This window comes from Poromitra crassiceps (genome assembly GCF_964638095.1).
Source record: "Poromitra crassiceps genome assembly, chromosome: 7".
Taxonomy (NCBI): Eukaryota; Metazoa; Chordata; class Actinopteri; order Beryciformes; family Melamphaidae; genus Poromitra; species Poromitra crassiceps.
In genome coordinates, this window is record NC_139628.1 from 42,701,552 (window position 1) to 42,720,106 (window position 18,555).

The 18,555-nt window shown below is 44.1% G+C and overlaps 1 protein-coding gene across 3 annotated transcripts in view; it reads right to left on the bottom strand.

Moving 5' to 3' along the window:
* Nucleotides 1-18,555, bottom strand: part of nlgn2a (neuroligin 2a) — a gene marked incomplete at its 3' end in the record, with an annotated part of 189,880 nt that overhangs the window by 152,992 nt on the left and 18,333 nt on the right. Inside the window, exon 2 of one of the 3 annotated variants that reach the window (XM_083639659.1) lies at nucleotides 1,823-1,876. The exons of the other annotated variants lie outside the window; for them this stretch is intronic. Coding sequence (XP_083495785.1) covers nucleotides 1,823-1,876 — 54 coding nt within the window. The remainder of the gene's footprint in view (nucleotides 1-1,822; nucleotides 1,877-18,555) is intronic. 3 annotated transcript variants of the gene reach the window in all.

Genomic DNA, 18,555 nt, shown 5'->3' on the forward strand with positions numbered 1-18,555 from the left:
GTATCGATAGGGATCGATCGATAATTTCGCCAAACCCTGAAACACAATCAGTTCTGGGCTTATCGATACTGCTATCGAGACTATCGGGTCCCAACAACGTGACGTTATGTCTCGCGAGACGAGAGTCATGTCATTTACCTCAAATCACTGGTGCATCAATTGAAGTTTTTGAAATCGAGTGAATTGCGCCGCCAACCGCCGTTAACTAAACAGAAAGGAAGAAGAATTTAATTGCCTCACCAAGCTAGGCAAATTTCAGTCACAGACCTGCAGTTAAGCAACAAAAGAAATACCACTTATGTTAATACGTTTATTGTTGTCTCGTCTTTCCAGCAAATAATAGAAAAGTATCGATAGGCTCGGAAACGTTAAGCAGTCTCAAGAAAATGGTACCAATATCAAGAAATGAACGATCCCCATCCCTAATTCTTTGTTCAACTGACTTGATATTTGAGACTTGTATCCTGCACCTGAGATCAGCTTCAGCTCGGCTTGTGCGCGCCGCACGCCGTGTCTCCAGCGTGACGTCGAGTCCTTCGGATGGGATTAACAGTTCCCAATCAAACGAGGTTAATTGTATGTTGTGATGAGGGGTGGAAGATAGGAGAGGGGGAAAGCTCCTTAGCTAGGCTGCTTCACTGGCTGCTGCTGACTATGGCAGCTCCCGAAAAAGTTGTGTCTGTGCGTTTGATCACCAAGAAAATCCTCTCATGTCAAACTTCCCCCAGACTCCCGACTTTAAAAAAGAAACCCAACTCAAAGAGCATTGCGGAGCAAGAGAAAGACTCACCCGCACAACCCTCAAAATAGCATCAAGAGGAATACGTATCGGAATATTATCAGTCGTCCTTTCTCTCAAAGAAACATGTCCAAAGAACAAGGGGGGTAAGATGAGAGTGTAGGTAGAATCACCTGGGCAGTGTGTGTGTGTGCTGCAGGTAGACGAGCTAAATTAACAGCTATTTCTGACACTTCTGAGTCCTTATTCTAGCAGCCGATTAAACCCAAATCTTCCAAGCGGGGCGCCAGCCGGCGTCCTTGGATGTCCCCGGTTTATTTTTTTTGATTTGACATTATCATGGCTGACTGGGAATGGCGCCGGCCTTAATACGATGTTTGTGTAGGTCCTTACTCAATAGCAATTTTCATCCTTGAGCTCGGGATCGAGGCGTGATGATAATAATGCGCCTCGTTGTTGTGTAAAGCCGCCCTCGACAGGTGCTCCGCCGCTCCACATCCCCACAACGCCGTTGTTTGAGGGGACGATGTCGTTAGGCGGCCCCATGTGATTTCAAAGGGCACGCCGATGACGGGGCAGCGGCGGCGTCCGGGGCGATGTCGCTCGCCTGTCCGTTAAGAGCCAGATAAGGAGCTCTGCAGGACACACAGGACTGACTGGAGATTGCATTAAAAAACCCAAGGCAGTCTTGCCGCCATTAGCCGGGGACTGCGATCGCCCAAGCTTACACCAGGCTAACCATTAGCATACACCAGGCTAACCATTAGCATACACCAGGCTAACCCTTAGCATAGGAGAGACAGCGTTTGTGTTGCCACCGTCAGCACATAGTGTACACTTACACCAACATATCAGTATGCATCTCACATCATGAGGCCCAAGAGAGGTTTGACTTGTGTGTGTGTGTGTGTGTGTGTGTTTTTCCCCCCACTGTGTGTGTGTGTGTGTGTGTGTGTGTGTGTGTGTGTGTGCGTGTGCGTGTGTGTGTGTGTGTGTGTGTGTGTGCGTGTGTGTTATGTAGTGTGTATGTACCCCAAAAAGACTTCAAAACAAGAAAAAAGGAAAAACATGCAACAAAAATACCTTCGTCTCGAGGCTTGTTCATTGAAGATTCATCGTGTTTTTTTGTGAGCGGACCTAGGGTTAAGAAAAAAAGGGGGGAAAAAGAGAAAAGAGAAAATTCAAAAAAGATTACTGGCAAAAACGGAGTAAAAAAAAAAAGAATATCAAAAAAAGAAAAGAAGCAAGAGCAAAAAGGACAAATCAGTAAGAGTTCATGTTTTGCTTGTTGTTTTGTTTTTTGTTTCCTTCTCAAAAGAGTACAAAAACCAAAAACAAGAGGCATCACACAGACACAGATTTATCACAAGAAAAGACACAAGATCAAAGAAAACCCATAGGATCTGCTCCGATGTGCTCCCCTCCTCTCCCCCTGCACAAGAAAATGGCTGCCCCTGTTTACAGTAGTCCTCTCCCTCGCCCTCTCTCTCTCTTTGAAACAATCTTTATTCCCTGCATCTAGCCTTGTCTTTTGAGGGGTGGCGAGGGGGGAGCAGGGGGGGAAAGAACAATGTGGAGGACTAAGGAACCTCTGCGGTTTGAAGAACAGGACTCAGACCCGCAAAAAAGCGGGTCTGCAAACGGGCAAAGAAACGGACACCTGAGACGACTGCTGTGGGTTCGGGTCGTGATGCTCAAACCCCCCCAAAATTGAAACAGCACACTGGGCAAAAACCCTAAGAATCCAGAGATATTATTGCCTGAATATCCCAAGATATGACCCACATATGGTGATATACATAGTGGATACTCTCTGATCATGAGAGTCACAGATTTCATGTTCGTAACATTCCGACCCCAGAATGAGAACACTTTATACTGCTAGAATCTGGAGTTCATGTCTTGCCAGATACTATGCAATAAAACCATCTCACATTTGGAAAATGTCTACCGGTAGTCAGAAATGGACAGCTGTCATATCTGCAGATGATCCACTCGTCATGCCCCATGTCAAAATATTGTATAGCTATGACCAGTAACCATGTTTGAAGACACAAGTGATTTCTGCTGTCATTTGAAGTCATTTGAAGGATATTTCAAAAATATTACCCAAGTCATTTGAAGGATATTTCAAAAATATTACCCAAGTCATTTCAAGTCATATGTGGTGATATCCGATGAGGACATACCAGTCACGCCATGTCAGAATGGATATGACCAGTAAACCTTGTTTGACCAGGAACCCAAGTTCAGGTGAAGAAGATGTGGCTCGTGTCATAATTGTGACACGGCGCCTCCAGCTCTCTTTTCAAACGGCTGTTAGTCAATTAGCCCTCTGTTAGACAAACCCACTCAACACAATCACACCTTTAATTAGGCTTTAGCCATTGGTGAGGAGACACACACTGACCCTGGAATGGTAAAATGCATGTTAAACATGTTCAAGACAGAATAGGCCACAGGTGCTCTTTGTGGGGTGTGTGTGTGTGTGTGTGTGTGTGTGTGTGTGTGTGTGTGTGTGTGTGTGTGTGTGTGTGTGTGTGTGTGTGTGTGTGTGTCTGTGTGTCTGTGTGTGTGTCTGTGTGTGTGTGCGCGCGCGCGCGCGTGTGTGTGTCTGTGTGTCATTATTTAGTGGTTAAACCAAGAGAGCGCCTCCCCGGGCGAGTAAATAATTACACAGCACAACAGCGGCAGTGTGTCAATTTGAAATGACAAGTAAGCGTGACGCTAATTGTGCCGAGCAGTTGCAGGTATAAAGGTGAATGTAATTTGATCCCCATCTGCCCACTGGCTGTTTTTTGGGGGAATTAAAAGAGTGGCGGAGAGAGAGAGAGAGGGGAAAAGACAGACACGGAGAGAGAGAGAGAGAGAGAGAGAGAGAGGAAAAGAAAGACAGAGAGAGAGAGAGAGAGAGAGAGAGAGAGAGAGAGAGAGAGAGAGCGAGAGAAGAGAGAAGATGGCAATAACACTAACAGGAACAGGAAGCATGCCAGGCCTGAAAATGTCCGTCGCCCTCCTCCTCGTCTCCTCCTCCGTCATCTCTGGAAGGCTTTTTTATTTATTTATTTATTTATTTATTTATTTATTTTTATTCTGTGATGAACTAGTCTTGTCTTTTATCAGGTGATGAACTAGTCTTGTCTTTTATCAGGTGATGAACTAGTCTTGTCTTTTATTCGGTGATGAACTAGTCTTGTCTTTTATCAGGTGATGAACTAGTCTTGTCTTTTATCAGGTGATGAACTAATCTTGTCTTTTATCAGGTGATGAACTAGTCTTGTCTTTTATCAGGTGATGAACTAGTCTTGTCTTTTATCAGGTGATGAACTAGTCTTGTCTTTTATCAGGTGATGAACTAGTCTTGTCTTTTATCAGGTGATGAACTAGTCTTGTCTTTTATCAGGTGATGAACTAGTCTTGTCTTTTATCAGGTGATGAACTAGTCTTGTCTTTTATCAGGTGATGAACTAGTCTTGTCTTTTATCAGGTGATGAACTAGTCTTGTCTTTTATCAGGTGATGAACTAGTCTTGTCTTTTATCAGGTGATGAACTAGTCTTGTCTTTTATCAGGTGATGAACTAGTCTTGTCTTTTATCAGGTGATGAACTAGTCTTGTCTTTTATCAGGTGATGAACTAGTCTTGTCTTTTATCAGGTGATGAACTAGTCTTGTCTTTTATCAGGTGATGAACTAGTCTTGTCTTTTATCAGGTGATGAACTAGTCTTGTCTTTTATCAGGTGATGAACTAGTCTTGTCTTTTATCAGGTGATGAACTAGTCTTGTCTTTTATCAGGTGATGAACTAGTCTTGTCTTTTATTCGGTGATGAACTAGTCTTGTCACATTCCAGGCCTGCGGCTGGGATCGGCTGTGTCCCGCCAATGTGCCACCGAGCCCTGAACCTCTAAGTGGCTAACGCGTCCCGCTGCTCACAAGCAGGATGTGAGGCATTTCAAGTCAAACGCTGAGGAAATGAGAGCTGATCCCTGCATTCATGTCCTACGGCAAAGATACAAGCTTGCTTCTTGAAGTCAACTTCCAGGTGGTCAAATGTACTCGAAAATACCATAAACCTCGGCTTTAAGGTGATAAATAGTAGGAAACGCTGTTGGTGTCAGCTTCCAGGTGGTAAATGCTGCTAGAAAATACCCTAAACCTCCGCTTTCAGGTGCTAAGTCCTCCTTGGGACCCCGATTTCTCTGACTTACTGATTTCTTCTCCCAAGTCTCCCAAGAGACCTTCCTCTGGAGACTCTGGAGACTCGTGTTGTGTTCAAGTCATATGGGGAAAAACTGCTGGAATGACTCAACATCCCAAAGCAAAAACATGGAGGTGTTCATGCACTCAAACTCGTTATGTACGTATTTGGTGGCGTTTGTTTGGTTGTTTGTCCGACGGATTACAGAAAAACTACCCGCCCGATTTTCATTAAACTTGGCGGGAGGGTGTAGCATGGGCCAAGGAAGAACCCATTACATTTTGGAGCGGTTCCGGATCTGACTCACGAACAAGCAATTGGCCTCGTCGTAGACGTAGGCTGCACTTTCTGAGTGTCCTTCTAGTTTTTGATGCGTTTGAAGATTTCTGTTTACTTTGGTTGATCAAAAAATGACGTACTGTATGGGGTGTAATCCTTGTTTTATGAAAATATCAATCCTTAAACTTCACTGCATATTTCCATATTAACCCTGAGGTCAAAAGCAATATTTACCACCTGAAAGCTGAGGTTTACGGTATTTTCTAATGGATTTTACCACATGAAAGCTGAAGTTTATGGCATTTTCAAATAATATTTACCACTTGAAAGCTGAGGTTTATGGAATTTCCTACAGGAATATTATTTACCACTTGAGAGCTGAGGTTTACTGTGTTTTCTAGTAGCTTTTACAACTTGAAAGCTGAGGTTTACAGTATTTTCAAGTAGCAAGCTTGCATCTACCATCTTTCCCTATGAAGTGAAGGCAGCATAATCAGTGTGGAGCTGATCTGTAGCACCTCATGAGCCAACACGGCATACAGGAAGTGTGTCTGTAGCACCTCATGAGCCAACATGGCGTACAGGAAGTGTGTCTGTAGCACCTCATGAGCCAACACTGCGTACAGGAAGTGTGTCTGTAGCACCTCATGAGCCAACACTGCATACAGGAAGTGTGTCTGTAGCACCTCATGAGCCAACACTGCATACAGGAAGTGTGTCTGTAACACCTCATGGGCCAACACGGTGTACAGGAAGTGTGTCTGTAGCACCTCATGAGCCAACACGGCATACAGGAAGTGTGTCTGTAGCACCTCATGAGCCAACACTGCATACAGGAAGTGTGTCTGTAGCACCTCATGAGCCAACACGGCGTACAGGAAGTGTGTCTGTAGCACCTCATGAGCCAACACTGCATACAGGAAGTGTGTCTGTAGCACCTCATGAGCCAACACTGCATACAGGAAGTGTGTCTGTAGCACCTCATGAGCCAACACTGCATACAGGAAGTGTGTCTGTAGCACCTCATGAGCCAACACTGCGTACAGGAAGTGTGTCTGTAGCACCTCATGAGCCAACACTGCGTACAGGAAGTGTGTCTGTAGCACCTCATGAGCCAACACTGCATACAGGAAGTGTGTCTGTAGCACCTCATGAGCCAACACGGCATACAGGAAGTGTGTCTGTAGCACCTCATGAGCCAACACAGCATACAGGAAGTGTGTCTGTAGCACCTCATGAGCCAACATGGCGTACAGGAAGTGTGTCTGTAGCACCTCATGAGCCAACACTGCGTACAGGAAGTGTGTCTGTAGCACCTCATGAGCCAACACTGCGTACAGGAAGTGTGTCTGTAGCACCTCATGAGCCAACACTGCGTACAGGAAGTGTGTCTGTAGCACCTCATGAGCCAACACTGCGTACAGGAAGTGTGTCTGTAGCACCTCATGAGCCAGGAAGTGTGCAGCACAGCACAACTGAAAAGCACATGCGTATTTAACTGATTGCATGTCAGAGCTAGTTTAGTAACAAGTGTGGCATGTGATTGGAAAAGTTAGTTCAAACAGTGAAGTGCCCAGCAAAGAAACCTGAGCAACTCATCTGAGGAAAATGATAAAATGGGGAAACCAACAAAAAATATAATAATCAAGAAACCATTATTTTATGCTGTGAAAAAGTGTAAACTCGGAACTTGATTGACATCCTGTTGCAATGAGTGGGTGAAGAAGCTACATAGCTGTGTGTGAATCAAAGGAAGAAAATGCCAGCGACTCCCCACACACCGTAGAATGAGCGATAATAGACAGTAAGCAATGAACTTTTTTTGCGTGACTACTTTAGCACAGGAACAAGAAGACAAAAACACAAACACAAGTGAGGATATTTTTGGTGCACCGGGAGAAAAAGAAATTGAATGGCTGATAAAAGAGTTTAGCACTTGTATGACGCATATTGTTATATTTCTCCGTCCTTTGAAAAAAGTGTCATTACCAGCGCTACATTTGCACACAGCAGCGGTGGAAACATATCTGAGACTAGGGCTGGGCGATATGACGATATATTTCGTCTGGACGATAGAAAATGTATTTCGTTTGATATGATGCTCTATCGTTTATATCGTTGTGTTGCAAATCACACTCTTTACGGCAATATTGTCCGTCATTTGGATGACGCTGTGCTTTCTTCATTCATTTTACTCACGTCCACAGTCCACACATGCACCAGACTGTGTCAACAAGCCCCTTGCGTCCCTTTATTATAAGTGGCACAAATCAGCCGGTGAGTAGGCTAAAGAGCAGGGAGGTTACCTCCACTCCGTCCGCCTAGCCTACCCAGGCATTTGCGCTCTGTTTGATCCATATTTGCGTGTGTCCTCCTAACGTTAAACCTGGCAAAACAACTCCTCCCATCCTCTCATCATCCAAAGGAAATCCCTTGAGGGCAACAAAACGTCTGTTAGCTTTAGCTTTTAGCTTTCCCTGAGTGAGTTGTGTTCGTTCACGTTGTTCTTCTTCTACCGTTTTATTCTTCTTCTACTGAAAATGTAGGTATTTTGACGTTGACTAAAGAAATACTGCCGCCTAGTGGTCGCTTTTAGATATGATTCCAGATTAGTGCTTAAATCAAACACATCAATAGCAATGCTAGTGAATGCTAAGTGTCCTCTTTGAAAATCGAACTGGTGGTGTGTGGTTCAGTTTGTGTTTCATTCTACTGCCCTGCAACTAATTATTATTATTTGTGTTGTAAAGAATAGCCATGCTTATCTGTATTCTGAATGCATGTATCTTTTGTGAGGTTTGACATTTGAACTGGTTTAACTGCTACATAAATAAATGGCCATGTGGTCACTTTATATAAACTATAAATAGAATTTACAGAAAATATGCTATATCGTGATATATATCGGTATCGGGATATGAAATGACGTATATCGGGATATGAGATTTTGGTCATATCGCCCAGCCCTATCTGAGACCTGGAGTTGTTTACAGCCTCTCTCTCCTCTGTAGTGTTTTTATTCTATCCTCTCTCAAACTCATTTTGCCCCTCGTTTTCCCTGCTTCCGTACATTTTGCTGTGTCTGTACTGCGGCCGACTGCAGTTCACTTTGAAGCTGGTTATGTAAGAATTTACTTCAGCTCCACTTCCCCCGACGGCCACACACGCGCGCACCAATGCACACACACACCAATGCACCAATGCTCGGCGCGCGCACACACACACACACACACACACACACACACACACACACACACACACACACACACGTGTACAGATTGCACTTATGTTCACACACAAGGTGCAGCAAAAAGCACAAACCAGACACAGAAGAGAGAGGGAGACAGACGATGCCAGAATTATAGTATAGATATATCTAGATTGTATCCTACAGTATGTGTATTCATTTTATTTATATAAATCTAGCTACCGTAAATTCCGGACTATAAGACGCACCGGTGTATAAGCCGCGGGACCAAAATTGACTATTTTTTTCTTCTATAAGCCGCACCGGACTATAAGCCGCGGGTGTTTTGATGTTTAATTACCATATGAAAGGGTTCGTGCACAGAGAGGAATGTCGGGAAAGCGATGGCTGTTTGGGGAAGCTCCCATTTATTAACATTTCAACAAAACAAAACAAAAGTCAGGTCACTAATCCCCAGACAAAATCACACAACAATAGGCTATATGTGCAGCAAACCTGTAACCAGAGAAGTCAAGTCACTAATGCTCGTCTTCCTCTTCTTCCTGCGTACTGAAACCACCAAAGTCCTCATCTTCAGTGTCGGAAACGAACAGGTTCAGGGTGGCTTCGTCAACCACTCTCCTCTCTCCTTCATTGTCACTCAAAACCAACGAACTCCTCTTCATCTATAGCTGTGTTTCCATTACAGTTTTTCGCAAAAGAATTGCGATATTTCTACAACTTCGACAATGTACAATTGCGACTTGTAGGCGTTTCCATTGAAGTTGCGTTTGAGTGATTCCCCGTTGCAGCAGCTGCCACAGTGATTACGCACGGGGATCTGCCCCATATCCCGTCCCCTGCATGCTCAAATCCAACCAATGGTCAATGGAAATCCCAACATGAAGTTACAATGCATATAAACGAGCCTGATTATCAATTCAAAAGAAAATGAGTCGCAAAATGTTGCTGGCTGCGTGAATGCAGTCAGCGCGACAGGCAGAGGAAAAAAGGTAGCCTAATAGCCTACAACTGGTCCGATTTAGAGATGGAGGGGGGAAAAGGCTGATTTGGTTCTATAATTGCACCTGAAACGTGTGCAATGTATTAGCCTACTCACAGTCACTGTATTCACTTCAGACAGCACCACCGCACCAGTGTGTGCTTTTCATCCTCTCATCTCGCCGCTGTGCCAAATGCGCGCACACAGGCAGCCTGCTGTCACCATGGACCGATTTCTGCCATTAAACATTATCTAATTTGCCCGGCTACGCTTTTGCACAACACTCGTCTTTCTGCTAGGTAGCGTTGCTTCAAAGTTTTCCACTTGCTGCGGAGGTTTTGACACGGCTATCGAACCTTACTTACCAAACTTATTTTCCGCTCCTTTTCCAAGGGATAATATGGGTCACATGACGTGCAAATGCGAAAAATGTGTTTCCATTACACTTTTGCGATAAACTGCTATATCGACACGTCTGAAAAACCACCTCATGATCATCTACTGCTCGTTCTCATGCTGTCGAGAACGAGCAAAGCTTTTTTTTGGTGAAAGAATCCTCCAGGGCGCTTCTTGTTAACAGTCCGAGTGAGTGGCAGGTCGAACGTCAAAGGCACTTCATCCATATTTATGATCTGCTCCGGTTCGATGGAATATTCCTTGATCTTCCTTTGTGTGAATTCGCCGAAGTTTGTGATTTTCTCCTGGTAGTCGGGGGAGGGAGTTGATGGGCTTGTGGCCGTTTGCTTACCGTAATTACCATATGTAAGTGGTCACGCACAGAGGGGATTGTCGGGAAAGAGATGGCTGTTTGAGGAAGCTCCCATTTACCGTATTACCGTAACATTTCAACAAAACAACATAACACAACACCACCGTTGTTTATTTTTACAGTGCACACAGTGTCCGCGGTGTGGTGAAAAGAGGGCAAGAGAGGAAATTAAAACAGAAGTGGATTTATAGTTAGAAAGAGTGCTAAAAAAGAGAGATTTTTTTTTTTTTTTTTTTTTTTTCTGAAAAAATCCATAGATAAGACGCACCGTTATATAAGCCGCAGGGGCCAAAAAACGGGAAAAAAGCCGCGGCTTATAGTCCGGAATTTACGGTATATATCTTATATCCTTATCCTGCATCTAGCTTATGTTATATAAAATATGCCTATATTCTGTATTATTTTGATATATCTCATTTACCAATATCCTACACTGTCTCTATATCATATATTCTATACCTAAATATCTAAATCCCTTGACTATATCATATATTCTATACCTAAATATCAAAATCCCATGACTATATCATATATTCTAGAACTATAGCTATATATCATTTATTCCCATATCATATCTACTGTAATATCATACCTACTGTATATGGTATAATTTATATTATAAAACGGCTCTCTCAAATCAAGCAATCTGATTGGTTCACAGCCATTGTATAAATCCAATAACCCACTCCAATAACCCATGGCCATGGGTTATTGGTTGCCATGGCAACTCTCTTACTAAAAGCCTTTGGTTACCTCAAAAAAAACAAATGGCGGAGACAGCTGTCAGATCCAATACTTCGCAGAAAATTATGTTTTGTACAAGAATAAATGCGGGCTAATGTCTTCTTTGCAAAAAAAAGGCTGTTAACCCCGCATTTAACCCCGTAACGTTAGTTGGTGTCGGGCTTTGCAGAAAGCACTCAGCTTCTCAGCAAGCGCTGAGAATGCAGCGCTGCGCTCGAGCTGCCTGTCGGCTTTCCAGAAAGCTCTCAGCTTCTCAGCAAGCGCCAGGATTGGCCAATGTCAACTTCAGTCTCCAGAACGATCCAATCAAATCACCCGCACGTTCTTGCGGTCCCGCCTTACAGTAGTGTTTCAACTGACTCTATCAGAATACCATGCCAGTCGGACTTATAGTATTATTATTATTATATTATTATACTTGGAAACCTTGGAAAAAAATATAGCACTCGAGCTGCGTGGTGTTGTGGAATATATCCCGCTGATAAGCTGTTATATAACAGCTTATCAGGAATATATTCGCCACAACACACTTGCTCTCATGCTATATTGCTTAATTATACAGCTATAGCTATCTTATATCCAATATCTATACAGTATATTCATTAAAGGGATAGTTTGGATTGTTTGATGCGGGGTTGTATGAGGTACTTGCCGACAGTCAGTGTACTACATGCAGTAGAATGCAGTCTCCATTTCTCCAAACTGGGACCATGCATGTAATGTAGTAGACTGACTCTATACAAAGTAGCTCATACAACCCCACATCAAAGTGTATCTTCTATATAGATAAGTGTGTGTGTCCGTGCGTGCGTGGTACCAAAACAAAGCGTTTGTGCGTACGCACAGTGAGTGAGGAGGTGTTGAGTAGCTCATTTAGGCAATGTGTGCCAGAGCAGGGTGATCTACGAGTGAATGGGACTGTGTCTGACAGCTTGTAAGTGAGCGTCGAGCATGAATGATGGACGCTTGTTCTGAGCTGTGCGGAGGTGTGTGAGAGAGAGGGAGAGAGAGAGACTAAGAGAGAGAGAGGGAGGGAGGGAGAGAGAGAGAGAGAGAGAGATATGCTGTGTTTGTCCTAGAGCTAAAGCGACAGTCGGTCACCCACACACACGTCCCTGGTTCATGCATCGTAAGTAGATGTCTCTGGCGCTGTGTGTATGTGTGCGTGTGTGTGTGTGTGTGTGTACGTGTGCGTGTGTGTGTGTGCGTGCGTGCGTGCATGTGTAAGACAGATCCAGTAGCTATGTATAGACAATCAGGCAGGCAGGCAAGCAGACATAGATAGATCTGCTGCTTCATCATCACACATCACTGCTCTCTCAATCACAAACCTCTGTGTGTGTGTGTGTGTGTGTGTGTGTGTGTGTGTGTGTGTGTGTGTGTGTAGGTGTGTGTGTGAGAGAGAGAGAGAGAGAGAGAGCAGGTCACAGATGAGCAGGTAGAATAAGTCAAATCAAGTCCCAACCTTCAGTTCCGAAAAATGAAGCCAACGTGGAAGTACCAAAAACTGCAGTTCCTCAAATATCCACTTGAGGCTGGTTCCAAGGGAGTTATTCCCCATAGACCCCCATGTTAAAATGCCCGACTTTGCAGCAGAAATAAAAACATGTTTACAGCCTGGTCTCTATAGCTAATTTCCCCATTCATGATAACAGTACGGGGGTGATTTTTTTTTTATACAACTAGTTTCAAGTCTTCTTCAACACAGCATGATGTTCCTTTTGGAAATGATGGTCCCATTTCGAGTAAAATAGACAATAAAGCAGACTATGTTTTGGGGCGTGATTGTCAGGTCACCTGAGCAGTGATCGTGCAGCTCGCTGATCAACGGTCACTTCTGTCGACAAGAAAACCAAGATGGCGACGGTCACAATGCAACACTCGAGGTTTCAAATCGGGAATCCAGAAAACAATGGGTGACATCACGGTGACATCACGGTGACATCACGGTGACATCACGGTGGCTACGTGGATATCTTTTACACAGACTATGCTGTGAGCCCTTTCTGCTCATGTGCGGTGTTCCTCCAAAGCGACATGTCGACACGACTGCAAGGGGGGAAAAACACTCAAATTATTACAGTCGTTATTAGTCACCCTGTCACAGTTTCTGCCACTTTCGTATCATTACTGTATGTCTCAATTGAATTCTCCAAATTATTAGTATTTATTCATTCATTTTGCCTTTATTTATACAGGCGCGGCCTTGAGAGTGAGCTCTCATTTACAAGAGCGCCCTGTTACAACAAAACATACAGTATATAAAAAGGTACACAATTACAGTCAGACAAGATAAACAAAAACAAAACAAACAATAAACAATAAACAAACAGCAGGAATAGTTGATAAAGTACATTAAATAAAACAGGAGGAAGATACCCTCTATGAGCACTGTAAGGACTCGAGGGCAAACCGATTGCTCAAGTTTGAAGGTGTCCTGGAGTCTGTTCCCATTTGTCGGGGGCAGAGAATGAGAAGGCAGTCTTTCCCTGTTGTTTCCCTGACGTGATTTGTATTATTACCAAAGCCGAATGCAAAATATGAATTCTCAACAGCAGTTATTTAAAAAGCGAGCATACGTGTGTGACTTTTCTATTCCCTTTCCTATCTCCTAACTTCAACACCTACAAATCCTGTAAAATGCATGCTCATCATGTCTGCCAACCTGGCTGCTCGAAAGTTTGCTCGAAAGTTTAGACTTGTGTGGGCCGAGAAGAAGTGCACCTACATTAACACCAGCACTTCATTTCTTCTTCTGGTGGATTAAAAAGAGTAGAGAACAATCCTTCTCACCAGCAGAGCAAGGCTGCAGTAGAAGAGCAGCAAGTGGGACTTCCACAATGGCTACATCTACAGACTGTTACTGCAGAAGTGGTTGATCACTTTAGGCTTGTATTACTTATCTCCCAATTTCCAACATCCAAATGACTTGTATGCTCAGGCGCAACGCTAAGTTGTCTTCTCTTGGCTATGTGAAGCAGAGCTGGCGTGCCGGAGCGGGTTTTGGCGTGCGGACGTCTCATTTAATATTCTTGATTAGAGAGCATAATGCACATAAAGAGAGGCTGAATTATATATGAAGACCTGTACATTTATTAGGGACGGTTATTTATATCCGTGCTGCGCTCGGTAACTTTTAAAAGCATCAACTCCCGGAACAAATAAAGAGCAGGAGAAATCCTTGCGTCTCTTTGCCAACTGCACTGATCCGACGTTGGAAGTGTTTTTGGAGAGACAAAAATGAAAGCAACAAAAGAAGAGGGGGAAAAAGGGGGGGATGGGGTGGGGGCTGATCGGAAGCCATATGTGGATTGCAAGATGTAAAAGAGGTTGAGATTACATTTAGACTTAGGTTAAGGTATATGGTATTTGTAGATGATAACGCATTTAGCATTTAGATTGAATTTGGAGTCTTTTGGTCCTCCATACAGTAGGTTAAAGATGAAAGTGTTGAAAGTCGATTGAAGGTTCTCACAGACATGTACTGTATGCCTACTGTTTATATATGCATATGTAATGTACATACAAAATATTACAATGTATTTATACTAAGGGTGTGTGTGTGTGTGTGTGTGTGTGTGTGTGTGTGTGTGTGTGTGTGTGTGTCTGCAGCTAAAGTAAAGCCTTTCCATGTATAATGCAACACATTGCAGATGGGGTACTGCCCCATTGTTTTGTTTCATGCTGGGATTTAACTGTTATAGGCAAACAACCTTCTATATAGCAGCTTAGTCTCTCTCTCTCTCTCTCTCTCTCTCTCTCTTCACATACCCCCCATTTCTCCTTTAGACCCTCTCCCTCCAATTCTCTCCCTTTTTCTCTGTCTATTTTTCTCTATTAAATATATTGTCTCTCCCCCCTCTCTCTCTCTCTCTCTCTCTCCTCTTCAGTCCCCTGGTGCCTCATTCTCAAGCCTTCGGCAGAGATGCTGAGAAGTATCGATCCAACCTGGCTGAAGAGAAAGAATCAAGTAGACGGAGAAAGGACGAACGAGAGAAGGCAGGATGGAGATGGCCGAGGGAGAGTGGGACGCCGACACAGAGGGCTTTCAAAATAGTGTGTGTAGTGTGTGTGTGTGTGTGTGTGTGTGTGTGTGTGTGTGTGTGTGTGTGTGTGTGTGTGTGTGTGTGAGAGAGAGAGAGAGAGGGAGAGAATAGGGTTTTGTGAAAGTGAGGGAGATGCATTCAGTTCAGTTGTGTGTACAGAGAGAGAGAGAGAGAGAGAGAGGTTGCTATTTGTACAGAATGGAATGGAGAGAGCGATAGAGAGAGCTGGGCATCTTAATATACAGTTTGGGAGGAGAGAAAAAAGAAAAGGGAGAAGTGTGGGGAGGGAGGGGTGGGGGGAGTGTGCGGTGGCATGGTGGCAGCATTGCAAAGTGCGACAGAGGAGGGGTATTTATAACGCCGGAGGAATGGCAGGCGAGAACGAGGTGGGAGAGAGAGTAGAGTTTGGGTGGGGGAGAGGGAGGTAGAGAGATGACATGACATGAGAGAGAGACAGAGAAGGGAGGAAAAGACTGCGCCAAAATCCCAAGGCTCCAGAGATATCTTGTTTAAATTCTTGGCATAATCTGGAGCATATTAGCTGGAGCATATGTGGAGATTCTTTTGATATGCTTTATGCCAGGTCAAATACTGAGCCATATTTGCCTCATACAGTATAGTTTACTGTGACCAGAATACATCTAATGTTGCATAATACATTAAATAAAATATGTGAATATACCCTCATGCCATATTCTGTATTGAAATATGTGGAATCGGTATTTGGCTAGAATATGACCAAATCTGTGGCATATCATCACTCTGACACCAGCAATGTGATGTGTGCGACATTCAAAATACAGCATCAGTCATATCGAGGGGGGGGGGGGGGGGAATATCTTAACTTCATATTCTGATAGTGTCAAAGTGGTCCCAATCCAGAGATAAGATCCGCTCCAGATTTGACATGTTACAATGCCGTGATCGGAGAGCATCCTTCACAGATTGCATTGTTTAAAACACCCAGGCAAAACCCTCTCTGGATTCTGGGGTATTTTGCACAGATTGGGAGAAACAGAGAGAGAAAGAGATTTAGAGGAAGAAGAGGAGAGGGAGAGGTAGGGCGGATGAGCAACAGAGAAACAGACAGGTGGAGAGAGAGGGGTAGAGACAGACAGGTAGATATAGAGGTAGAGAGAGACAGGTAAAGAGAGAGAGAGAGAGAGAGAGAGTGAGAGAGGTAGAGAAAGACAGGTAGACAGAGGTATAGAGAGAGAGAGAGGGGCAGGGAAGCAGATGGAGTGACATTTACGGAGTGGTGACGATCGAGTAGGCATGAAGGTGAAAGACATTTTCTCCTCATGTAGCCAAACACACGCACATCACACACACACACACACACAGGCTGCCAGCACACCTGGCACTGTGTGTTTGTGCGTGTGTGTGTTCTAGTTGCATCTGAGTGCGTGTGTGGCAGAATGTGCACGCATGCATCCATGCATACAGTACATAATATCAAATGTTTTAGAGTTTAAATGTGTGTGACAGTGTGTGCACGAGTGTGTGTGTGTGTGTGTGTGTGTGTGTGTGTGTGTGTGTGTGTGTGTGTGTGTGTGTGTGTGTGTGTGTGTGTGTGTGTGTGATGGGGACATGGGGACACAAAAACAATGCATTCAAAGTAAATACATAGATCTTGCCCTGTTGGCAGCTAGGAAATGCATAGCTTTAAATTGGAAAGCATCCAATCCCCCAGCTGTAGTTCACTGGTGGAATGAACTCTCAAGCTACCATACGTTGGATAACATTTACTACAAGAGCAAAGGCAGATTCTTAGACATCCCCAAAATATGGCAACCACATACAGAGTTTGAATTTAAGAACTTTTTACCCCAGTGTCATTAGGCTTAACAGGATAGGAGCTGAATGCATTGTTTTTGTTTGGTTGTTTGTCCAATAGTCTTGTTTGTTCTTGGATTATTGTGTATCTTATGCAGTTTTCTTGTTTTTTTTGTTGTGTTTTGATGTTCTTTGTGGGGGATATGGGATATGGGATATGATAGTCCATGTATGTCATGTAAATACCTCATGTTCTTTCTTAAAGATAAAAAAAAAGAAAAAGAAAACGACTAGTCGACTACCTTTAGGGACGACTAGTCGACTAGTAAAATTCACTAGTCGTGAATGCCCTAGTGTGTGTGTGTGTGTGTGTGTGTGTGCGCGCGCGTAAGAGAGAGGGAGAGGGAGAGGGAGAGAGAGGGAGAGGGAGAAAGTCTAGAAATGTGTGTGTGCGGGAGTGTAAACGTGTCAGAGAGAATGCAAGAGTGTGACTGTGTGTCTCTAGTAGGTGTGTGTGTGTGTGTGTGTGTGTGTGTGTGTGTGTGTGTGTGTGTGTGTGTGTGTGTGTGTGTGTGTGTGTAAATGTGCGAGGCAGTTGGAGGGTGTGACAGTGAGAGTATGTGTCTGATGGCGTGTGAGGGAAATGTGTGTATGTGTGTGTGCGATCGTGTGTGTGCGTGTGTGTGTGTTTGCCTGGACAATTCCCAATCTCTGTTGGTGTGATTTCAACAGACTCCTGGAGAAACTCTCGCCTCCCATGATGCCTTGGGCCTGTTAGAACGGCGCCCTCTGACTAAAAGATACTGAGGTTTTTTAACCACTTTTGACATTTGCAGCGTTGTCAGCCTGTCTTGATTGGGCTAACCTTTGAAGGGCGAGGCCTGTTTATGTTGTTTGACATGGGAAAATGGGTGGGGGGTAAAGGAGAGAAACGAGGAAAAATACTTATGGGAGGTTGTTATGTCAAGCTATCGAAATGCCACTCCGTTGCCATTTCCTGTACTATTTCATCTCCGAGGGAATCTGTCTTCCGTCCCGAAAAACACTGTTTGTGTGTTCCAACAGTCGCTCAACCCCTCGGCGATTTCCGCCCCAAACAACGGTTTTCTGTGCAATAAATTACCAGGATGATACAAGATCTTTGTCTGTGTTTATCTGTACATGTTTTGAACTAGGTTGGGCAATATATCAATATTGTGATATTAGACTAGATTTTGGATATCGTATTGTCATAATATGCACATTACTGATGATGATCAAAAATCTCATTGTGTACATATTTTGTGAAAGCACCAATAGCCAGGGAAGGAAACCATGTATTTGCATTTTATTTTGATCACAGCCTTGTTTTAATAAAAGTGCTTGTGACATGTCACCTGTGGCTTTGACTTACAACTCAACAGAAGAAAATATTGAGATAGTTTATATCATGGATTCGCCTACTTGTTACCCAAAACACCAGGCCCTGTCACATTTGACCGCGGAGCTCATTGTGAGCCACTCTGGGTGAGTCCATCCATCCATGATCCATCCATCCATCCTCAACCGCCTATCCGGGGGCCGGGTCGTGGAGGTCGGCGTTCCGGCAGGGGACCCCAAACTTCCCTTTCCCTGGCCGTATTAGCCCGCTCTGACTGGGCCATCCCGAGGCGTTCCCAGGCCAGCGTGGAGATATCATCTCTCCACCTAGCCCTCGGTCTGCCCCGTGGCCTCCTCCCAGCTGGACGTGCCTGGGTGAGTGTGTCATCTAAACGTGGAGAATGTAAATGAGATGTGGGCTGTATCTACTCGCTATCATCTGACACCCAACAGT